The following is a 17725-nucleotide window of genomic DNA, read 5'->3' on the forward strand; positions in this document are numbered from 1 at the left end:
GTTGAAGAAGATTAATTAGAGAATGCTTATATTAAGGAGTAGTAGTTCTAAATATGAATTTAATATTTTTTAAACTTAACAAAATAGAAATTCAGGCTGCTACTGTTATGTTCTACTGTATTATATACATATATATACCAAAAAAATGTCAAAGATGATTGTTTAGTTTTTTAATTAAATTTTGGTTTTGGTTTTATCCAATAGTTTTTATTGTTATTTAGCTAATTCCACTATCACTGTACTCTCTCACTGGAAAGATAAGATGTAACAAAATAATTCAAATCATTGTAAGGAAAGGACTGCAGCCAGATTTGTTGTATCAGGCACATTCATTTGACAGTATCAGTTTTTGGGAGAAAAATGAACAATAAAAAAAAAATGGAAAACCCATTCATAAATTTTATGAAATTGTAGCAAGTGTTGGATGAGAGATAATCTTCATTAGTTTCATTTTGTAAATAGAAAATTACAAATCTTCAATTCAAGTACATTTTCTTCATAAGATATGATGTATATTTTCATTTTTTAGAATCTTTTCTGCCAAATACACTACATTAGAAAATATCAATATTTAAATATATTAATAAAATATTTAAATATTTTCAAAATGATTAATATAACTTTACAAATTCCATGCATTTATTATTTTAAAAAAATCACATACCGAGTTGAAAAATTTTAAGTAGTTTAAATGGAAATCCATGTTCTATATTTATATATTTATCAGTTTTATTTTTTGATTCTTCATTAAAATGTTATTTGAAAATATTTTAATTAATATTTATTTTAGATTAAATAGTAATGAATAAAAATATATAAATATATTTATAGAGCTATTGAAAAACTTGAAAGTTTTATGAGAATTGAGAAAGAATCACCCGAAGATGAAGAAAGTAATAAAGATGAAAGTGATGATTCAGAATATCTACAGTCAGAAGAAGAACAAGAGAAAAAAGAAGAATTTACGGACTCTGAAGATTATTATGATGAAGATGGAGAATCTCGTTATTTCTTCATGGAACTTTTAGATCCTTGGAAAGGATTATTTTATACACCGTCTGATCAAATGAAAGAAATAAGTGAAACTATGATAACATCATGGGAGAAATCATTAATTGAAAATGGAAAAATAAGCTGTGACAAAATGGTAATGATAATATAATAATTATTTTCTAAATTAAGTGAAAGTAGTTTTATTTCAGCAAAAGCTGATAATTCTACTAAATAATAATAAAAATGCTTATTTTTCTAGAATTGCAACAAAGAGTTTTCAGAATTACATCAAATGAAGTGTCATTATCGCCATTGTGGATCAGAAACAAAGAAATGGATGTGTCGAATCTGTGGAAAATCATATTCAATGGGGCCATTATTTTTGTATAATCATATGAAGAAATGCCATTTTGTAAGTTAGATTTATGTTTTCATATTTAAATAATTCAAGTTTAATTATATTTGATAATTTTTAATGTTTTCTTTTTATGTTTTCAGAATGAAGATATAAATGATTACAGTAAGTATTTCATTCTCTTTCACAACTTTTAATGTAAATAAAAAGTAAATTTTTGAAATATAATATTAATCATATAAATTTCTAAAGAACATTTGTTCTTTGATAATTAATTGTTATTTATGAAAATTTTTAACAATATTCTTTTGCTCATATGTAATTTAATGCCAGTTTGAAATAAGTCATTGCAACATTAATGATTGACATAACACAATAATTTGAATGTAACTGTTCAGTGATTTTAATTTATGGTAGAAATGTATAATTAAATGAAATAGAAGCTTTTTTGAGTTCTTTTGAAAGTGTTTTTTTTAGATATATATATATTTATTATGTGTAAATAAGATATAAATCAAAAATTAATATTTTATGTAATTATTTAATTTAAATGGAAAATTTCTTCTCTTGAATTTTTTGTAAAAGCAGTTTAGTATTAATAGAACTGTATAAATTATAATTTAAAACAATTGTTTTAGATCAAGTAGTTATTCAGTTTTCCAGGAAAATTGTTTCAGAATTTTCTACATTTTCTACAAATTCCAGTATTTGCTCTTACTTATATGATTCAGTTCAATTGTACCATAATTATCTTTATCAGAAAATATATGTTGATTTGAAATATATACAATCAAGAACCTTCAAATTCCAGTAATACATTTTAATGAAAACAAATGCAGACCTTACCCAAGGTCTGCTTTAGATTGTTAACTAACAAAATTCCAAAATAGAATGCATAGAACAAACATATTTGAAAAATTATTTTTAAAAATTTGGAACAACACCAAACATATATAAAACAATTTGAACAGTAGCCTCTATAAAAAATCACAAAAAAATTATAACTATCCCATATACAATAATTTTTTAAAGGAGTTTAAAGGTTCTTGATTGTATGTGATTCGTTCCAGTAATTCAGTAAGAAGATAGTTTAATTGATTTGAAATATAGTTTAATTACAGGTTCTTTGTAAATTTATAAGAATTGAACTTGTATAATAAAATATGTTCCGTTCTTTGGATTAATGTGATTTTAGTTATATGTTCTTCAAGCACTTGTAATAAAAATTTTTGAAATGAATTGAAAAGTGTATAAAGATGACGAAGGATTAAGAGATATCATTAGTAGAGATGATTGTTAGTAAAATTATTTTACGAATATCTAAAATGTTTCTGACTGAAAACTACTTATGTTAAATTGAAAAGTTTTAAATAATCTAAGTATTAAATTGTATAGAAATGAAGATTTGTTAGATTGATTTTTAAATTTAATTGCTTTAATTAACATATATAAAACTAAAGTAAAAGAAGGAAAAAGAATCACAGTGATCAATGCAGAAAATTTTTAGATTTAGTTTATCTTTGTGTATTGACTACGTTTAATATCATTTTAAAGCTAGCTATTTTCTATTGAACTTAAATAAAAATATAAAAAGTTATCATTACAAAATATATATGATTGAGTAGAGTTTTAGTTACATAATTAATTAATATAATTTTTTTTACAGATGATAAAGATGGAAAATCATTATATAGTGATTTTCATCAGCCACCTTCTTCAACATATAATTATGCAGCCAGAGGTTCTCTTCTAAAACCATATGCTATTGCAATGGAATGGGCTTTAAAATTGTAAGCATTTTATTGTTTTATGATAAAATAATGGTTTTAAGTACTATAATTTCCTGTTGTTTGAGTCAGTCTTTTAACTTCTATTTGATGTAGAGAACTAATATGTTCTCTACAATTGACAAAATTGATAGTCAGTTTTTAAAGTTCTCCAAAAATTTATTATGTACAGAGGGAGAATTAGAAACTTATCAGCTTTCAAGATAACAGTTTAAGTAGCATGTTTATATTAAGTACTTTTACTTAAACTCATATCAATTAAAGCATGAGTTGAATAAGAAAAAGAGTGGGAGAGAACTAAGATTAAGGCATATGTATATGTAGCTTTGGCAGTTTTTGGAAAAATTACAATGGTAGATGAATTTTGAGGTGTGGAGAGAATTTTTCATGTTTTTTTAAAAACGTTGATAAATGTAGACAAAGAAAAAGTTGTTAGCTGAATTCATAATTGGAAATTAGCAGATAAACTGCATCATTGTTATAACCATTACTTTCAAGTATAATTTTAAATATAGATAATTGTCATAGGAACTTATAGTGGATAATTCTGGAAATTTATTTTTCTTCTTGCTTATGCATATTTCACAATATGTGAATCTGAAATAATGATACACTTCAATTATATATTATTTTGCAAATATATTTATTGTATCACTTAATGAATAGTTATTTGTTTTTAAAATTCTTTTACTTCTATATGTTCTAAATTTATTCTTATTATTAAGTTAAATTACATTAATTTCAACTAAAATTTTATATAGAAACCAAAATATGAAATAATTTTTATTTTTTAAAATTATTTTTAAATTTTTGTATTATTATTTTATAAGCTTTTGTAAACTTATTTATATTGTATTTGTAGTTTTTGTACTTAGTCTTAAAACAGAATATTTGAAAATAATTAGAACTTTACAGTTATCTATAAAAGAAACAATTTTTATTTTTTCATTTTATGTTTATACAGTAAAAAGTTCTCCAGATGACCAGATTTTCTTAGAACAGAATTCTTGTTTCATTGGGCTCATTGATTTTAATCCTTTTAAGCCAACTACTTTTTACTTGACCAATGACCTGGTCTTGTAATCCTTTTTTGAGACGAGCAGTTTTATGTAAAATGTTGGACATGGTGCACCATTGAGTTAGGTGTAAAAATTCATCTGTCTTTTTTCCCAACCTCAATGCATCTATTTTCTCTTACTCTATCTTATTGTGAAGAATATACAAGGGAAAGTCATTAAATAACAGGAATTTTACAATAACTTTTTTAAAAGGATATTTAAAGAAATTGATTGTGCTTTATTTTTCAACATATAATCATCCTGCTTTGCAACACACTTGGTCCACCAGTTTACAAGTTTGCATAATATTCTATGCACAGCCATGACTCATGTTGGATTCTGTGTCAGTTCATCAACAGTAACTTGCCTGTGGTAATAGATTTGCTGTTTCACTTTTTCAGTTGCCTTGCAAACTGATCTCTTACTCTAGTGTTCATCATTGACATTTTGTCTTCTGTTTTTAAATCTTTTCATCCATTCTTATATTCTTCTTTCTTGACTCAAACACTATTTCCATACTAAACCTTCATTCTCCTTAGATTTTCAGGTTTTACTCTCACTGACAATAAAAATTGAATGACATTGTTGCTCTTTCATGATGCAATTCGATGGTGGAGCAGCTGTGATGTGCAGGTGCATACTGCTTAATCATCATGACCTGTTTATGCTGTATTCTTGAGGAATTATTTTGTGTCCTTGAATAAGATTTTTTGCAGTGTATGCATCTCCCTGAATTATAATTAAAATTCCTGTTATTTAATGATTTTCCTTCATATATAATTTGCTGTTAATATCTTCAATAACAAGTTATCCTATGATTTATGTTCTATTTATTCTTATTAAAATAAAAATAATGTAACAAAGCCAATAAATTTAATCTTTCTATTAATAAGGATAGGTAAAATTGTAATTATGACTACAAATTTTGGTAGGATTTGGGTGGGTTTTGAAATTCATTTGAATGATGTTTGAATAAATATGAAGACATTATCTTACCAAAGAAATTAAAACAAAGAAAGCAACTATCCATTTCAGATTATTTTAAATCAGACATTTAAGACTGTATGTATTAAATATTCATATACAGTATACAGAACTAAAGTGATGTATTAATAAATAACTTTTCTTCCAGCATAGCATTAATCAATACAGAGCATTTTTTAAAAATAGTTTTTGCTATAGTGTTACATTGGATTACTATATATACTATGTAGTACTATGAATTACTGTTGGATGTACACTATATACAGTACTTTGCATCATTATATTTTCATCATCTCCTTTGATGAGACCATGCATTGAAATGACCAGTTTTTCTAAGTTTTTGTAGGTAGTCATTTTTAATAGAAAGTGCAGTAAAATCTCTTTATACTTTTTATTTAATTTTGAAAACTCTGTACAGCTGTGTCTTTAAAAATTGTCATTTATACCTATATTATTATTATTTTATGAAGAAATTTGTTACTTTTTAAAGCAAAATATGTCATCATATAAATGAATAAAAATGAAATATTAGTAATTATAAATTTTCAAGCATAAAAAGCTAATAGGGCATGATTATATTGATGAGATGTGATGTAACAACAATATAGATAAAAATTATTTTATGGGTAGGATTGTTTTGTTGTTAAAAATAACTTTGATTGATTGTCAAACCATCAGAATTTACTAGCGGGCAAAATATAAATACTGCATACTGTGTAGAAGACTAAATATTTATAACAAAAAAAATAGTACTTTTAACATTTTTTAAGGTAATTTCATATACTTGTTGTATTGTTTTAAAAATATGTATGGGACTACCAAACAGACACTTAAGAATAATTTATGTCAGATGGATTATTTTGGGTGGCCAGTGGCCAAGGCAGTTGAAGCATCAGCTGTACCACTCTGGGGGATCCAGGATTGAATCCCTGTGAATTTTTTGTGGGTAGTATGTCCTGAATATATTGGACTTTTCTCTCACCATCTGACCATCCCTATTTTGAGCCTGGCTAAAACCACAATGGGTTTGGGGAAAAAAAGCTGTTAGTCATTTTTGGTTTTTTTCTGTCCTTTTGGGTACTAGGCAGAACTATAAATGAAAAATATACATAGTTTCCAGGTAATATGTCAATTATACAGTATTTCTTTTAGTATAAGCATTTTATGGAGATTAATATGCTGAAATTTGATGATAATATATTTTTAGTTTTCAGAAACATAATAAAACTGAAGTTTTTTCACAGTGGAAACCATTTTCTTCAGATTGGATTCAGATGTTAGAGAGGTAAATACAATCATTATTTAAAACAATTTCAAAGTGAATTATTAAATATTTATTACAGTGTTCTTTTTAACTAAAGAGAATATAAAGATTATTTGCCTTCTCTGAATGAGTCATCTAACTTAAGGATAGCTTCAGATGATGAACATGATAGTTCTTGGATAAAAATCAACTTATTTGAAAATATTCAGTCAGAATCAAAAGGTTGTTTTAAATTGTTAATAAAAAAAATATGTATTTTAATATGCTGTATATTAAAAAAATAATTTTTTTTTAAAATATTTAGCTTCATCCAGTATCTTTTTTGCTGGGGGAGCTGTTTGGTCTATTTCTTGGTGTCCAAATCCACTCGGAGTTACTACAGATCAGTTTTTAGCTTTAGCCGCATGTGATCCAGAAGCTCATTACTTAACAGATACTAAAAAGTGTAAAGGAATGATACAACTTTGGGATGTTGGAAATCTAGAAAATAATTTGTAACTAGTTTTATTATTATTATTATTATTTATACAGTAATTTCAGTTATTGTTTTATAAATTCAAAAAACTTTCTAAAATTCTTTCAGTTTAACGAAAAGGCCAAAGTTAGCATTAGCCATTGCTCACGAGAATGGGGAAATATGGGATTTGACATGGTGTCCTAGTGGATGTTGGGAAGAAGTATCTGATTTACAAAATGATGGTCTGAAAAAATCTGGCAATAAACTGCCACGTTTAGGTCTTTTAGCTGCAGCTTGTAGTGATGGTACTGTAAAGATATACAGGTAATATGATATACTCTTATTTTAAACTGTAGAAAATTTCTTTATATTGATAAAATGTTATTCAACAGCATTCCTCAGCCGTATTGTCTTACAAAGAATGAAGGGAGTTTGCCAATTTTTAAACCAAAGGCAGATGTTATACTAGTTCCACCTGAAAATGGACCTAATATTTCTTGTCATCGAACAATTTGTACTAAAGTCTCTTGGCAAAGGACCAATAGTCATTCTCATGTAGCAGCTGGATATGGAAGTGGTAATTTTCTTTCATATTTAATACAGAAATTTTTTTATGCATGTTTTTATCAGGCTTTAATAATTTCAATTTTAATATAGGTTTAGTATGTATCTGGAATTTGATGTCATCATCTCCACTTTTGATTGTTTCTACCAATTATGGGCAGTTAACACTTTGTCCATTTATGTCTTTTCCTGCACACAGTGCCTGCATAACTGCCTTGTTATGGTTGCCTATACCGGGAAATCGGTATATAGCAACAGCTGGTTATGATAAAACTGCAAAAGTTTGGGATTTGCAAGATCAATGTAAGTAATTTTATTTTATTTAAACTACATTTGTGTACATAAATTAAGAAAGTAAGATATAATTTGACCCTTTGTTAATTGTGTGGCATATGTGAAATGCCAGGCACCTTTGTTTTAAAAGTCGGTTTTACTTGAATTTTTGAAAAAGTCCAAAAAAAATCAATACTTTCCTAACTCTGAGTCTCAGAGAATGCAATACTTACATTTTCCATTGTGTGCCAAAATTCTAACAAAACATACAAGAGCTATACTTTCAGGTGTCTCACATAATGAGAGCAATTCAATGAAATAACAATGTAGATTAAATATAACTGCACAATTTTTAAGTTATTAAGCTTTTACAAGATGTCAAATGATCATTATGTAAGGAATCATGTTAAGTGAGATAGTTTTCTTTTAGACCAATATAGCTGTCATCAACAATTTTAAATACTGTTTACGTAATACATGTGTTTTGCAGCTGGAATTAGCCTGCCTTCCCCTACTTTTTTTTATGGAAATATCTTCCATGTTCTGAGATGTCACAAACCAGATTTGGTTGCATTTGATCTGCTAAATCTCTCTAGACAACATCACTTTAAGTATGATAAAACTCATTGGAAATATTGGATGAAGTTATTTGACATTTACATCATTGCCCATATTTTTTTTATTATAAAAATTTTATATTGCTATATATACCTAAAATTTCTTTTTTTATGATTATAAATATTTTATAGATTGGCCTTCAATACTTAATGACAAAAGAGGATTGGTTCGAGACCTTGCTTGGTTGCCTCATTGGTGTGGAATGTTTGAATCAATGGATGAGTGCTATAAGTAAAAATTATTTATTCATTTATAAAATTTTTAATAAAAATAAACCAAATTCCAATAATTATGTAATCTTTCCCCTACTTCATGCAGTCTCTTCCATACTTCTACCATATATAAAGAATGTGGATATTATAGTTTTTTGCACAAAGTACTTTCTGTACATTTTAGTACTATATGGGTAGGTGTTTGTTAAATTTTTGGATATAATTTGTTTTATCTGATTAATAATAAGTTTATGATTGAAATTTCTGACAGAGTTTATCAGTTTCTGACTGGTTAAATGTTGAGGCAAGTGGTAGTGCAAGTGGGGATATGGTAATTGTGGTTTTATGCCAACTTATGAAATATGTTGATCATATAAAACAAATGGGCCACAGGAGAGTGGTAAGTTTTTATTACTGTACATTGTATTTATAAAACTAGAGATTGTTAATAAATTTATATCTATTATTTATTTCTTGTAGCCATTGTATAGAATAAGTATGGAAGCATTAAATGACGTAAATGAAAATGACGACGTTCTTAGCGTGGAATCTGACAAGTCAACAGAAAGTACTGAAAATCTACCAAAAATTAAAAAGAAAACATTACCAACGTATAAAGAGGCAGTTAAGACATATGGTCTTGTATTTCAAGATAATAATTTTGTAAGTGAAAAATTTGTTTTAAAATGTAAGACATATTTGGTGAATAGTTTCTAAAATATATTTATTTTAAAGGCTGATTTTGGAGAAATTTCTACTTCAGAATTTCAGAGAGTTTTAAAATCAGAAAATATGTCACCTTCTCAACCAAATCTTTATCCTCTGGCATCAATCAATAAGGTAAAAGATATGGGTTCTATATGAATTTTTAATTAAGTACTTATTGATATTTTTCAAGCTAAGACTAATTAAAATTTACAATATTAGATTCAAATGAATTGAAAGTTTAAATAATATGAATCTTACTTTAAAATCTGGTATGCTCATAATTATAATTTTTAAAGAATGCTATATGATTTGAATCTGTAGTAATTCTCGAAAAATTTATAAATATTGGGTTGAACCAAAAGTTTGTCAGTTTTTAGAAAGAAATAAAATATACTACTTTGTGGATTAAAGTCTTTTATTTATTTCAATGTATTTGCCCTTCTGTTCAATAACCTTACACCACCTAGGTTGCGTTTACTTTTGTGCTAATAGTGCTACTTCTGAACACCGGAAGTGATGTCATCTAGCATGTGCATTCGTGGTTACATGTCCAGTTCGAAAGTAAATGCGAACACTAACAAAAAATTTGGAGATTTCCTGCAAATAATATTGTCAAAGCTGCTATTTTAAATGTTGCATTACAGATAGAACTACTTGATTCTGAATCAGACGAGGAAGATCTTATTGTGGATATAATTGTAGAAAAAATGAAAGAAGAAAAAAGAAAAGTTAGGTCAAAAAAAAAAAGAAGATAGAAAGTTTTATTGAAGAGACTGTACCTTTTTATAATCCAACCGATTTTAGACAGCACTTAGACTTACAAGAGAATCTTTTGAAAGTCTCCTTTATACGAACTTTAGTTTTGGATTATTATTAATGCTGTTCATTTCTTTACGATTTATTTAATGCTCTGGACATAACATTTCTGAAGATTCTAAACGCGTATAAGGTAAACTTCACTTTTAATCATAAACAATGAGTAAAACTTAATTTTTTCACATCTGTTTATGAAAAAAGTCATCTAAAGCTATTAAACCTTACACAATAAAAAAAAGATCATTGTCAACATTTTATACAACAAATAATTGAAATTTACCAATAAAAATACTTTCTGCCGTTTATTTTTCCAAAAATAATTCCATTTTCATTACTTTGTACAGAAAGTAATTTTTTCATGGGAGCAGCCATATTGAATTAGCGCAAAGCTCGACAACGAACTAGCTAGCACTCCGAGCTTACCAATTTCACTAAACATGACGTCACATAGCTCTAAAGTAAATGCCAATGAGCGTGGCACTCAAACAAAAGTATACAGTCTGAGCGTGCTGACAGTAAAATTAGCTCAGAAGTAAACGCACCCCTAATGGGTAGTTTCATAACTCCATTTGTGTAGAATTGAATGGGTTTCTGATTGATGTGAGTTTTGATACCTTCTAAAGAAATTCTATGCCATTTAAATTATTCTGCAATGAACGAAAAAGATGATAGTCTGAGGGAGAATATAACTGGGATGTTTTGAGTCACCCTGCAAAGTCTAGAAGTTTTTGGCACACATTTAACAATATGTGCAGTCTTGCATTATCATGATGGAATACCACTCTGTCAATTTGCAAGTTCTGGATGTTTTTGATGCACTAGCCTTTAGTTCATCCACCTGGAGACAATATTTATTGAAATTGTTTGGTTGTTGGGTAAAAGCTCATAATAAAGAACCCCTTTCTAGTTCCACTTAACTGAAATCATTACTTTTCTGGGATGCAAACCAGCTTTAGGTTGCGGATCACTTGGCTTACTCCAAGATCTCTCAAGTTGAATATTGCTGTGAGGGATCCGTTTTTCATTGCCTCTTATTAATCACTTTAAAAAGGGATCATCTTCATTGCATCACATACAGAAACATGCTCAATAAGGTTTTCGTTAATGGGAAGTATCTCCAAGGCTAGCCAAATGTCTGAGAAAAAATGTTTGGGATATTTTTAAGATGTTGGCTATCTCTCGTGTTGTTTTATGCCTATCATTTTGAATTAAAGCCATTATGGACTCACCTTCTATGGTTGAAGGCCGTCCCAACCAAGGTGCATCTTTGAGAGAAAAATCTCCCTCCCTGAATTTTGAAAACTATTTCTGGTATGTTCGATCAGTAACTGCATCCTCCCGATATACAGTACATATTTTTTTTTTTTTGAGTTTTTGTTGCATTTTTTTCTTTTTGGAAATAATACAGCATGATATGTTGAAAATGCACTTTCTTATCTTCCATTTTAATGTTTTAAGAAAACAAAAGATAACAAAATTTTAAAAAATGGCTGTAATTAAACTTATGTAATAAATACGCAAGTATTTGTAATTTCAACGTAAATAAGTTAAAACTTAATAAGCACGACAGAGATGCCACAGATGAGCGATTATGTAAATACCCGAACAAACTTTCGTTTCAAACCAATATTTATATTAATATTAATTTTCTATCTGAATTTTGTCATATCCAAATATTAACTTATACAATCAAACCTCGATAACATGACATCCTTGCAGATTGCTAAAACATGTAATGCAACAAATTGTTCCAATGGTGAAAGGATAGGAAACTCCTGCTAATATGCTATCTGCCACTGTATTGGGTAGACAAAAACCTTTCAACATTATTTGTCTTTGAATATACACTATAAATAGTGCTGCCAGTTTTCTGGATTCAACATTAAAATGACCAAAAGTTGTACATAGGCTACATAAATGTATACATGATGTGGAATTTCAGGAGTCCTGTCTATTTCAGAGAAGTAGGCAGGATTCTTCTTCCACAATTGCAAAGTGACTCTCCCTTGCCAGTTTGTCATTTCAGTAGCTAAAACATTTTGAAACTTTAATTTTTTCTAGTTGACACAGCATTTTTAAAGAAAATTCCTAATGGCCAAGCGGTTAAGGTGGCAGCCTGCCACAAGGAACCCAGGATTGAATTCAGACAAATTGAAAAATTCCAGGAATTTTTCAGGAGTGATCCAGCCATCACATTGTGGACTTACTAATAAGGCCCTCTTAATGTCCACAGGGTGGAAAGAACTTAGAAAACATTTTATTGATATTAGTTTTTTTTTAAAATATTTTAATTCTCTCGATACTTGTCCTCAAATTGAGGGTATAACAAACTAGTCTAAAAATTAAAGCAAAAAGTGCTAAATAGTACAGTTTAGTATTACTATTCAATTTTCATTTTAATGTAAAAAATAAATTTATTAACTGATAATGTTTTTTATTTTAGAATTTTATAAATTTTTGCTAGTAACACATTGTTACTCACCTCTTTATTAACAATAGCATAATGTTCTAGCTTTCCTTTGTTAATCAAACTCTTCAAGCCTTGCATCTGAATGACCAGTAGTTGTTAGTCCCACCAAATAGTTGAAAAAATTATTTGAATATACCAAAACATTGAGAATGGAAGTGGGACATACATTTTTGCAAGGGTCTCATTTGGAAACATGAATTTTAACCCAAGTTATGCTTTTTGTAACATGAACGAAAGTCTATTTGAATTTCTTAAAATGTTTTGTCCAAGTTATTTGCTACCACACTTATCAATATTCATGCATATAATAATATGTTAATATGTATGGTACAGTACGTGTATTACATAAATATAGGCAATTATTTACAGGACCATTTTCACTAAACTGCCAGTCCTGCTTATCCATGAAAAACATTAAACTGATGGTGGAAACTTATTGAGGTTTGATTGTATGGAAAAAAAAATATATAACAAACTGTCATGTCAACTTATCTGGAGCAAACTGACAATTGAGTAATTTTGGTATTACTCTGCTGATAAAAAAGAAATAAATACAGTTGATTATAAAGAAATTTAGATTTTTATCTAATAAAGGATACATTTTACAAAGTTTGAATTTCTCAAAATAAAGAAATTATGATGCAAACATATGCTGTGTAATGTATAATTAATAATGTAAGACATTGTTTTGGAAATCTTCATTGCAACCAATAGATTGTTTTGTAATTTCACTGGAAGAATCAATTATTTTGTCTAATTTCCACATATTTCCTCTATTGAAGTTAAGGCATTGTATAGTCTGAAAGTTGCTGTTTTTGTCCATATTATCTATTTTGTATTTTTCATATAGAGCATTGAGCATGGGTAAGGTTTGATACACAAATGTTAAATGGAGCTATCAAAGGCAATATTCATAATTGTCTTTGGTGTTTGGAATTTTTCTAATTTAGCTGAATTATATGGAGCAAAACACTTAGTTATTCCTAAACTGGAAGAAAGCTCTCAAACAATTTTCTAAATGTTTTGTCATCCATTCCTTTGAAAATCTACAAAAGACGATCATTTGTAATATGACTTAAAACATCTTTCAAATCTGTAGATTGGAAAGGCTGAGTCAAGCAGTTTGCTTAGTATTTCATCCAATTTTCTGATATGTACTGTTTTATATAAATATTGTCATTGACAAATGACACCTCCATCTTTCAACTAATGTGCAATTATGATCTCAATGGAATGCAGTGCTTTTAAATAGTTCTGGAAAAGTTTTTCCTGACCTACCAAACTTGTCAGCAAGTACTATTCAATGTTATCTTCAAACATAATATTAATTTGTATAGTGAACTGGTTACATATTGAGATTAAAGAAATAAATTTGATTTATACTTTGCTTCTATTCTATTATGTTTATTCCCACTTTAGTGGTTTTTTTCATTGCAGATGAAGATTGATTTGTGCTTTTATTATTATTATTAAGTAAAACTAAATTCAGAAACTAAACTTACTTTTAGTGTCTATTGGACTAATTCTAGGACTATTTACATTTTAAGATCTGGCATTATGGATAAAACAGGAAGTGTGTAGTGATAGATTTTGATCATTAGGGAAACATGTTGAGTAATATCATTAAATTCTTAAAAGTTTATTTGGTTTCATAACAATTGTTTTAAAATATTCTTTTACAATGACTGTTGAGACAAACACTTTTCCCAGATGCTTAAAATGCTATAACCATGATTTTTAATACCGTGCTGGTCCAGTTGACCTAGTTCATTACCTGTGTACTGACCGATTTAAGCGATTTTCTACTGAAAATAAAAAATGATTGACTAAAGCTAGGTAAAAAGTAAAAACAGTTTCTGATATTGGAAACATTTATCTGTACAATACTCAATTTTGATGTGTGGGGGGCTTTATTTTTATGTTATTTGGACTTGTTTTAGAGATAGAGATAAAATGAAAAAAAATTAAAAACTGCAATATAGCTTTAAAATTTGTATTTTTATGCATGAAATACAGTACATCATTGATGTACTATATATCATTATTAGTAGTAGACTTTTTTCTGACTAACTGTTTTTGTAATTGAGTGGGTTTGGCAAATGTACATAAGATGGCATTAACACTATCAGAAATATAAGAATTCGGCTCTTGTATTGATAATATCTAAAAAATGTATAAACTATACAGATTTAAATTAATAACAAAATTACGTGGCTTATTTGTATTTTTTCGATCTCAGTTAGGCCTAAATCATAATCATGACATTTTCGTCAGATAAATCAATATAATCGGCACTATATTTGTTGATTTTTTATTAATGAATTCAAACAAATTATTAGTTAGTACGTTAATGCACCATATCTAAACTTAACTCATATATAAAAAATAAAATGACTCGATATTCGCTTACAAAATATGGCAACGAAACTTCGAATCAGATGATTGTGGTTGGACAAAATCGCTTATATTTCAAATTTCTAAATAAATAGTGCCCATTATTTATTGACAGACACACTAAAATACACAAAGAAATTGTATTTTCATTGCTGAAAACAACATTATGTTTTGAAGCTAAAAACAACAGGATATATATAGAGAAACGTAATATTGCGTTTTTCATTTTTTGCGAAGGAATGCGGAAAACATAATATTACGTTTCTAGCATGGTAAGTGTTAAGAATACATAATTATTTCTCCTCTAACATAAATGTACAATTTTCTTATAATTTCTCCTGCATGTGATATATTAAAAGTGTGCTTCATTTAAAAGGAGGGAGTTTTGTTGTTCTAGTTGGATTCTCCATTTATTTTCAACAGGATTAAAGTAATTTCTATGGCTTATTTAAATTATTGCAAGTTGGGTAGTGGAGATGTCCAATAAAATGAAAAAGTATGTTAAAAAATTTTTTTCCTACATTTCAGGTTGCGTGGAATCCAAACTTTGGATCGCATCTGTGGCTCGTTTCTGCCAGTCAAGCAGGATTAATCAAACTCAGTTGCATATCTGGATTGAATAGCAAGGAATTAAAAGGAATGTTTGTGAAATGTAAAGAAGCATGTAGAACTCAGACGAAAGATTTATGATTGTTTGTTTGTCCACGTGAAATTTTTGTATATGAAAATCATACAGTTACGTCTACAAAACAATACAAATAACGTATTTATATGAACTGTGTGCAACACATATAAAATATTAAAAAAAAATCACTTTTCCAGTTTATGTACAGATCATATCACATCAGAAATAAATAGCATATATTTGAATATTATTGATTTCTATTTACACTCTTTTTCCCCTGCAATTGGCAACGTAAAACTGCAAAAACAATTAACTCGCAGATAAATTTTTGCCAAATAATAAGCGCCAAACGATCCTGAAATTCGTAACTTTATAACCTCTAAATACACATCAAAAACATTGTACATAGAATGGCTTTAAAAAAACTATAATGTCATATAAACTATTCTATCAACTTCCACCATTAAAAAAAATTAACTATTCTATTAAAATTGTATAATGAAATTCATATGGTAGCTAAAATGTTATTTAAGAAATACATTTATTAACAAACATTAATCCACTTTTATACTTAAGAGAGAGGTTGAAGACAACTTAAATAAGTCATATATAAAAATATTTTTGAACAGCATAACAACCGAAGAACATTTGCTCACAGTGGCACACTAGAAGAGTTTGTGTGACACAAACATATACAATTTATTTATTTTTCATTGTATATCAATAATAATAAATTGAGTAATTGCAGTTATATTATCTATTCAAATTATGATTATTGCTCTTCAATGTGAAATACTCCAAAATCAGTTCAACGGTCATTTGTATGACAGTTACTTAGTCAGAATGACAATGCAATTTTAAAATTCTAGTTTTATTTTCAGTTCATATAATATTTTTAACTCATTCTAATCCAATATAGTCATTTCCTTTCCTTAAAAATCATTGTTCAACTTCAGTTCACTTAAATTTCATTACATATGTTAATATAAACCTGAAATCAACTTTAAAAAATTATTTTTTCAGATAATAATAATAAATGTTCTACAAGAACAGATGCAAGTGTTTTATATACAAGTAGTTACTTATTGCCATTTAAATCAAAGATATTGGGACTGACAGGTATAAAATCTGGAATAAATATGGATTAAGTATATACAGCTGTGGGTAAACAAATTTACCGACATCTTTAAGTTTCCATCAAATGAAGATTTAATAAAACTGGGGCTGTGGAGTTGTGTAAAAATATACCAACTCCAACCAGAGGCAGGCTTGTCAACAAAATGGGCCCGGCAATTCCAACATTATCACGTGACCTCATAATAAAAGCTTCTATCATTATTAGAACCCTATTGAATGTAGAAACTTTTTGACTATTGACTTATTGACCATGTCATTACTTACAGAGTAAAAATTATCAAACATGTATTTGATAATTTTTTACTTTCCCAGCTGTTTATATATAACAGAGGGAAAGTGTAGCTATTGGTCAAAAAAATTACTCCCCCAAAATTTTACATTTAAAGACTCAAGACACCTTAAAATGTCAAGATATGCAAAAGATTTTTTCTGTGTGTATGGATGTTAGAATGTGTGTGGGCGCACAATTTTGTTCACCCTGTTTGAAATCCTGTAGTCAAAGTATCGATTCCACTTTTAATGATCACATCGGTGATCGTTTTAAGCGGGTAAAAATTGTTTTGTGGAATCGATACTTTGTAACATCTCACGAGGGATCATCTTACACAGGAATTTTTAATAGGGTCAATGTACCAGTTTTGGCCAGAAAACAAATTTAACTTAAAAATATAATCACAAATGAAACAAACTTTTATTGTTAACTGTGTGAACAGTTAACAATAAAAGTTTGTTTCATTGGACAGATTTGAATATGTGGTGATTATATTTTTAAGTTAAATTTGTTTTCTGGCCAAAACTGGTACATCTACCCTAAGCATTTTATGGGCAGGACTGACAAGAGAGTGGGATGAAGGAGTGAAAATTTCCCAGGGCCTGGGATTCAGAGGAACCTGGACTTCATTCCACAACTTTTTTCCATCATTCCTAAGGCCCATGTAAAATTTTTCCCCTGGGCTGGTGACATCTTTCAACACCACTGCTTACGGGGAAAATGATGATACTGCAGAATT

At 28.2% G+C, this 17725-nt stretch overlaps 2 protein-coding genes across 7 annotated transcripts in view; one reads left to right on the forward strand and one right to left on the reverse strand.

The window, feature by feature from the left end:
- Positions 1 to 15823, forward strand: part of LOC136972242 (uncharacterized) — a 46034-nt gene extending 30211 nt beyond the window's left edge. For all 5 annotated transcript variants that reach the window (XM_067266807.1, XM_067266799.1, XM_067266814.1 and 2 more), the window contains 16 exons: positions 832 to 1147; positions 1253 to 1405; positions 1492 to 1513; positions 3015 to 3138; positions 6385 to 6462; positions 6539 to 6663; positions 6746 to 6935; positions 7025 to 7222; positions 7291 to 7475; positions 7556 to 7765; positions 8485 to 8584; positions 8672 to 8759; positions 8837 to 8965; positions 9046 to 9228; positions 9301 to 9405; positions 15482 to 15823. In XM_067266807.1, coding sequence (XP_067122908.1) covers positions 832 to 1147; positions 1253 to 1405; positions 1492 to 1513; positions 3015 to 3138; positions 6385 to 6462; positions 6539 to 6663; positions 6746 to 6935; positions 7025 to 7222; positions 7291 to 7475; positions 7556 to 7765; positions 8485 to 8584; positions 8672 to 8759; positions 8837 to 8965; positions 9046 to 9228; positions 9301 to 9405; positions 15482 to 15643 — 2368 coding nt within the window. In that variant the 3' untranslated portion in view covers positions 15644 to 15823. The remainder of the gene's footprint in view (positions 1 to 831; positions 1148 to 1252; positions 1406 to 1491; positions 1514 to 3014; positions 3139 to 6384; positions 6463 to 6538; positions 6664 to 6745; positions 6936 to 7024; positions 7223 to 7290; positions 7476 to 7555; positions 7766 to 8484; positions 8585 to 8671; positions 8760 to 8836; positions 8966 to 9045; positions 9229 to 9300; positions 9406 to 15481) is intronic.
- Positions 1 to 17725, reverse strand: part of LOC136972479 (THAP domain-containing protein 1-like) — a 306926-nt gene that overhangs the window by 237648 nt on the left and 51553 nt on the right. The gene's annotated exons all lie outside the window — the stretch shown is intronic.

Source organism: Centruroides vittatus, unplaced genomic scaffold (assembly GCF_030686945.1).
Source record: "Centruroides vittatus isolate TY-2023 unplaced genomic scaffold, ASM3068694v2 contig_1057, whole genome shotgun sequence".
Taxonomy (NCBI): domain Eukaryota; kingdom Metazoa; phylum Arthropoda; class Arachnida; order Scorpiones; family Buthidae; genus Centruroides; species Centruroides vittatus.